General features: G+C 39.0%; 1 protein-coding gene across 1 annotated transcript in view; it reads right to left on the bottom strand.

The window, feature by feature from the left end:
* Positions 1-7,138, bottom strand: part of PHF21A (PHD finger protein 21A) — a 130,946-nt gene that overhangs the window by 3,429 nt on the left and 120,379 nt on the right. The window contains exons 15-17 of the mRNA XM_009329732.1: positions 2,313-2,468; positions 594-669; positions 162-265 (exon numbers count right to left, since the gene is read on the bottom strand). Coding sequence (XP_009328007.1) covers positions 162-265; positions 594-669; positions 2,313-2,468 — 336 coding nt within the window. The remainder of the gene's footprint in view (positions 1-161; positions 266-593; positions 670-2,312; positions 2,469-7,138) is intronic.

The following is a 7,138-nucleotide window of genomic DNA, read 5'->3' as shown; positions in this document are numbered from 1 at the left end:
TCCTGCTCCCCAAAGTCCTAAAAAGCAAAGGAAAGCGCTCACTCAGTTCTCAGTAAATCCAGTGGAAGACAGCTCTAGTACATGGAGTCACTCTGTAGTTTTCTCTCTGTATTCCAGCACCAGAACACAGGTGCAGAGCTATTTGGGAGGGCAATACTCACCGTTATAGAATTGCTGAGCTGTTTGACCTTCTGCTCTAGTTGTTCTCTTTCCTGTTTTAAATCTGAACTCCATTTAAGTAGTTTCTGTTTTTCCTCTTCTTTTGCTACAAAACAGAGTATTAATCACAATATTTAAAATGTTCCTGTTACAACAGTGGACAGAGGCTCTAAACTGGTTCATGTAAAGAGGGTAATTGTGTTTAAAGTCAATTCAACAACTTGTGCACTAAATCACACCCCAAATTTCACCTACACACACAAGCATCACAGAAGGCTTAACAAATGTTTAGATTGCTATTTTCACTTCACTAGTGATTAAGGTTCCTCCCCTTTAACTTCCTTTTGTAAAGGAAGTACCATTCTATCCCATTCCCAGAATAACATCTTCCATTATTAAAAGTGAAACGAAAGTTTTGTTCCCCATTTTCCTACCTGCTTTATATGCAATATATGAATGAACAATTGCTAAAGTTCCTGGCCATGGGATTGCTTCTTCCTTCTTTAGCATCTGAAAGAAAAGCATTTGGAGATTTAGCTGGTACACAATCTATCTCTAGGAAAGCAAAAAGGAGGGAGAGGAAGAGGGAAAGACTGAGGATTTTCTTTTATGGCTATCATTAGTCTCAGCCCTGTTAACATGAAGCTTCGCAGACCTGTTCTGAGATTTAATGGAGGGAATTATTCACAACTGTATTGTGGCTCCCACAAAACAGGCCTGTTTCTTACAAATGTCAGCATTTTCTCAAATTCCCTCCATAGCCACAAATAAACTCTACTAATGAAACTGAACAACTTAAAAAGAGGAATGAAAGGATAATATATCTGAACTCAAACTTGCCAGGAGACATACACATTACTTCATGGTTCAGACAAATTGCTGATCTTAGTTGTTCTGGGAGAAAACCTTTCATGGCACAGACCAGTCTCCACACCATATATTCAAACATCACGCTTCCTGGCTAGTAAAAGATGAAACCGTCCTATCTCCCCTTCTTATCAGAATCATCTTAATAGAGTTGTCAAACCCTCTTTATAAGGGTAAGCACCATTTATGTCTTTCAGATCCTTCCTACATATTCCTTCCTAACAAACTTTATTTTGAGAGGAAAGACACGTATTGTGTCTTTTTAATAAGTGAATTAGAGGGATGTCTCAGAAGATAGAGGACTCGGTCACTTTAGAGTGAAATAACTCAGATGTTTTCCCCCTAATTTTGTGGGAAACTATCACAGAAGTATGAAGAGGAGGGATAAGGTGAGAGTAGGCAAAAGCGGGAGTAGGGAAGTGGTAACACCCCCTCCTCACTTGCAGTTACTGACCAAGTCATTTGAGTTTTGCATTTTCATTCTTCTGAACAGCATATTCTGAACAGGCTGCTTTCTTATGTTACCATCTGGCTAACCGAAGGTCATGTGGGCGACCAAGAAATATGCTAAATCAGACAGAACACTAACAGCTTCAGGCTGCTGACTATCAGCAATCCTTTGCAGCTTCTGGAGTCCCATGTAAGGGTTAGGAATACAATAGTTTACTTCTTTGTCTTGTAATCTCAATGCAATTATAAACAAAATATTAATATATCATCTGTTCACTTCAATTGCGTACTTTCAGAAAGGGATTGGGAAGGAAGAACAACCAAACTGTTTGCCTATCCTTGTTATACTGATGCTGGATGATATTATTAAAGAGATCACTGAAGACAACCTCTTTGATATTTGATTTATATGAGTAAACAGGGGCTTATATTTGCTCTATCGAGGTAGGCTTGTGCAAATGTTTTATTTATTTGTCCAGAAGAATATACTAGCAATTTTTGAAGAAACAATGACCTTAAGATGAACAGGAAAATTTCTATGGGTAATAGAGAACCTTTCCCAAAAGTTTGTGTGCTTTGGCCCAGAAAAAGAGTAAAAACAAGGGTAACAAATACGGACCCCAAATCTGGGAGCAAGACTTAACAGTTTTGTATTTGCACGCATCCCAACAGAGGTAATTCGATCAAATTCACACAAGCCTTATTACAGATCAAATAGATTTGTTCAGTGTCAGAATGTCTTGATCTAAATAAGCCAAGTGATGTGGTTATTTTCTTTAATGCGGAAAATCTTTATAGTTCATTGTGTATAACTCTCCCTGTCTGTCAAACAATACCTGGTCTTGACATTTGGGACAGATCCACATGCCCTTGGGAATGGTTTTCAGAGGCGGGTCCAGACAGTCCAGGTGATAAACACGTGAACATGTGTCACACATCAGCAACTGCCCGCTTTTTCTGCAAACACTGCAAAAATCCTCATGGATATCGCCCTATAAAATTGAGGGGAAGGGGTGTGGGTGAGAGAAAGAGAGAGAGAGAGAAGGCAAAAAGTGAACTTTGACCTTTGACATCTACATCCTAGTTGAATGCAAAGTTTACAGCACAAACTATGTCTAAGGGGATTCCAAATGGTCAAACCCTTTTTAGGACGTGAAACAGGAAAACCAGGCAGGATGTCAGAAACACTGACATCTATCCTCCCAAGCACTCCCTCTGTCCTCCCAAGGCAAAATGTTACAGCAAACACTTATTACTATAGCTTCTCTTAACAACTGCTACCCCATAGCCTGTCTTCTTTAAGATTCCTCCTTTACCCTGCTTTTTTTTTTTGCCTAAAGTGATGAGCTACCCGCTTTCTTAACCCTTCTCATTTCTGGATGTAAGCACAACTCCACTTTGGGGATGCCGATGAGGCTGTCTCTTGCCAGTAATAGTATGTAAGAAACCCCAGTTGAGTGACTTAAAAAAACATTGTCAAATATTTAGGTCACCTTTAAAATGAAACTGGAAGGAAAAGGTGTTGTGCTTGCAAATGAAAAAGAAAAGAATGAACTATGTTCTGAGACAATTCTTTTTACTTCACTTAGGTTACCTCAAATTGCACCAAAAAAGCTGTGACTCAAAATTTTCTCATTCTCTATAGTGAGTGGTTTATGTTTCATCACTAACATAGGCTGAGAGCCAGGATGAGGGAATACCAAGAGAGATTTTCTAACTAAGGTTTTTTTTTAAAGAAAGAATTGAAAACATTACTGGCAGTGTCTCTTAAAAAAACTAGGCTTAGTTACTATTGCATCACCATCAGAGAGAATTTTTTTCTACAGCCATTAGCTTCCCAGAAAGGTAGGTCCGATTTTTGCCACTTTTTCTTCTCTCTCTCTCCTCCTGTTACTCCCATCTCATGCTTGGGGGGGTGGTGGTGTTTCTACTTGGTTTTCTTTGGGGTTTGGATATTTGAACGAAGAGGCATGAAAGAAAGATGGCTCAGCATCTGGGGGAGGAGACGGGCACAGCAGCCCTCTCCTCTCACTGTCTGTGGGCTGTCCTGGCAACTCGACATATTCAAGGCCCCACCTGGAGTCTGAGACACATGCTTCTCACTGACTTTGGTCAAAGTTTCACACACACCAGATCTGCAAGATCAAGATCTTAAGATATGTGTTGAGATATGTCAAACCGTGCGTATACACTCCTCCTGTATGAAATATCGTGTGCAATGTTTCATTTTGACCCGTACAGTCTTTTCACGTGCATGAGTAAGTTCTATCAATTTGGAGGGATAGCAGACTTGGCCGTGCACTTACACATTAAACTGCCAGGCAAGAAAAATGACACTAATCTCTACTATGGATAAAATATTAAACATATTAGAAGAATGACACACAAGCAATCTGCTCAGGTTTCTACTTCCCAGCTCTATTGCTGATGAGGCCTTTCTTCAAAGGGAAGTCTATTCTTCTCTTAATTCCCAAGGTTAGCACTGATGTCATGTTTTGTAAAGGATCAATCTTTAGTGAATTTTCAGTGCCATGTTTTGGTTCCGTAACTTCCAGAGATCATTGAGAGCTGGGTTATGGTATTATTTCATCCTTTAACACCAAAATGTTCCTTAGTGTTAAATGAAGAATTAAATGAGTGACATTTCATGCCTCTTGTGAAGTCATCTGTGTAACCAGGCTGGGAAGAACTTCTTTTCCTCTATCATGCATTCTGTGAGTGCAAGGAAAAGAAGGCAGGCAGGAGATGTCATATAAGCTAAAACAAAATCCTCTGCAACCTAAGGAAAAATTTAAGAGGAAAACTCTCACATTTTAGAAGAAAATTCTCATTCTAGAGAATTACATGTGTGAAGATGCTTTGGTTGCCACAGACTACACGATGGCACTTGGTAACTGGCTCGGATGCAAAACTATTGATGTGTTGAAAACCAAACCTGTTTTGTCTAATACCCTGCAGAAGGAGACCTACGCAAGAGACACATGCAGTTGCTTCTTGAGGGGGAGACATTTAGAAATTTAGATCCAGAACCTTCTGAAATCAACTGAATGCTGCAAAACGTAAAGTGACACAGCTGTCAGTGTGCAGTGTGGCTGAATGCATTGAGATGACAACACACATGCACAAAATCCACAGTCCTATTTCTGGTAATGCAAAATGCAGGGCATTTCCTCAGAATTAATAACCAGCCTCACCAAAATCCCAGCCACTGTTTGATTCCAAAGAAATGCACCAGGTTTTGTGGGCAGTTAATAAATATATGCATAAAGGGGGGCTGGATTTAATGTTCTGACACCCACCCCACTAATCTCAGCTTCTGGACCAGCTCTGTGAAGGCTACAGGCAGCCAACTTAGGCTAGAGCAGAGCTCACTGAGGCTGCTCTAACACATGCTACAGGCTGAAGAGACTGAAGAATAATTTCAGAACAGAGACCATAAAAGGTGATTTAACATCACTTTTTACTCTACTTCCTCTGCACCAAGAGACCAGGAAAATAAATGAAAGCTTTTTGGACAGCTAACAGTTTTCTTTATTTTTATAAAGTGTCTAGATTAGCAGGGCCTGGCTTTAGGCAATAGAACTGAATAATACAGTATCACATCAGAAGTACATATAGTTTGTGTGTTTGAGTATGTAATATCTATACTTGTATGTACATTTCACTGGAACAACATAGGAAAACTAAATATTCTGCAACAGGGATTGTTCATGACCATATAAATAAAGATGACCATAATGTATGATGTAAGTGAATTAAGTTATCAGAAGCAATAATAATTCTAGCATTTCCTAACTTTTATGGGCTTGACTTTGCAATCTGACTGTTCTCTAATGCTCCTCTTAATTGAAATGTTGTTTTGATATAAAAAGTTTACTAATAAAAAGGCATTTTGTGACCACACACTTGAACCGTCACGAGAATAAAGATTTTTGCACTATTCTTACTGCTGAGTAATTGACTGTTAAAGGCAATTGCTATCTTCCAGGTGAATATGCCACTACTGCATGAGGGAGAATCACACATAACTAAGTGGTTCACAGCCAATTGCCAAATAGAAAAAAGAAAGGGGGGGGGGGAGAGAGAAGTTTTGCTCAATCCTGCCTAGTGCAATACTTCCGTCCTTTTTCCAGGTTCTACTCCTACTTTCTACCCTGCCATCCTTATCACCGATCCCATCTCAAGTTCCTGCTTCATCCTGCCTTCAAACTTTATTCCTGTAATTCAGAGAACGACAATTCAGGAGAAAGGCAAGAAGGTCGTTCTGGCCATGGTGCCTGGTGCCAAGCGCTTGGCCTGATTTGTAATTTTCATAGGTTGGCTAAAGACAAAGATTACTCAAGCGCTAAATATCAAATTTCCATTCTAAAGCCTATAGGAATTAGATCTTCTCAGCAAATTAATGCAAAAATACTGCAGTTTTCTTCTACACCTGTCTGAGGAACTGCTCAATTGTTTTAACTGAGACTTCTGAAATAGCCTTTTACTTAGGCATGCACTTCTTGTGTTTTCATTTTTAAGTCCCCAAAAGCTGGAGGCTGTACCTACAGACAACATTTTCTATCCTATCTAGAATAAAGAGACCTTTCTATATTCACATCATCTGCTAACAGTGTAGACCCTCTTCAACATGACATGGACTGGCCTCACTACCAAAAGAAGTGATCCTGCCTTCTCTATATGCCCAGACACTCATTTCTGTCCCCTACATGAGGCTGGCAGAAGAACGTGTGTGTCTATAAAATTAACCGGATTAGGGCACGATCTTGGCTAAGACTAACAACTTTTAGCTATACCAGTTCCCCTATGCAGATCACAATGTGGCCTCAGATATATCTGTGCTGGAACAACATAGAAGGTATTTAAGGGATGAGAAAAGACTGCTGGTGACAGGCAGGACAGTTCTTCTCAGTGGTAGCACTGGTCATAAACAGTGGCATGGGCATTTGAGTGTATACTGTATTCTACATTTAATTAAGCTGCAAGCTCCTTAAATGCAAAAGACCTAATTTTCCTCTTTGTCTTCATCTCCAGCATGACTCGAATTGTTGGTGTTTAAATATGTAGTACTTTTCCAGCATTATATAGCACTTTTCCAGCCAAGGATGCTAAAGGTTTTTACAAGTATTGCTAAGTTCTCAAAACTCAGATGGGAAAAGGAAACATCATGCCAAATGTATAAATGGGGGAAACTGAATCACAAGAAAGGGATGTGACTGCACAAGCTTATACAGCAATTTTATGAGAACATATTAACAGAAGACTACCTTCCAGCTCACGATGGCAATGGGAAACCATTTCTCTCTTTAAGATTAGCAAGTAAGAATTATAACATGTAATGACAGAAGAACAGATCTCATATTTACTTCCTTCCCAGTATTTTGCTGTCTCTTAAGGTTCAAATTTTGTTTAATAGTCTATTTTTAATTAAAAAAATATTTTTATGAGCACTTTGAAATATATTTTCTGCTTTTACCTGTATTTTACTTTACATGGAATTCAATACCAAATATTTCTGAAAAGTCTACCAAATTAGCCCAATTGATAGCAAATACACATTGAATGGGACTTTGGGATAAAATTCTTTCAAAAAATTAAACGCACAAAAATGTTAGTGCTGTTGCATATGTATAAACTAAACAACTTGTCTGGAAACGTGTTA

This window comes from Pygoscelis adeliae, unplaced genomic scaffold (assembly GCF_000699105.1).
Source record: "Pygoscelis adeliae isolate BGI_AS28 unplaced genomic scaffold, ASM69910v1 Scaffold117, whole genome shotgun sequence".
Classification (NCBI taxonomy): Eukaryota; Metazoa; Chordata; class Aves; order Sphenisciformes; family Spheniscidae; genus Pygoscelis; species Pygoscelis adeliae.
This window is presented reverse-complemented; position numbering and strand designations above follow the sequence as displayed.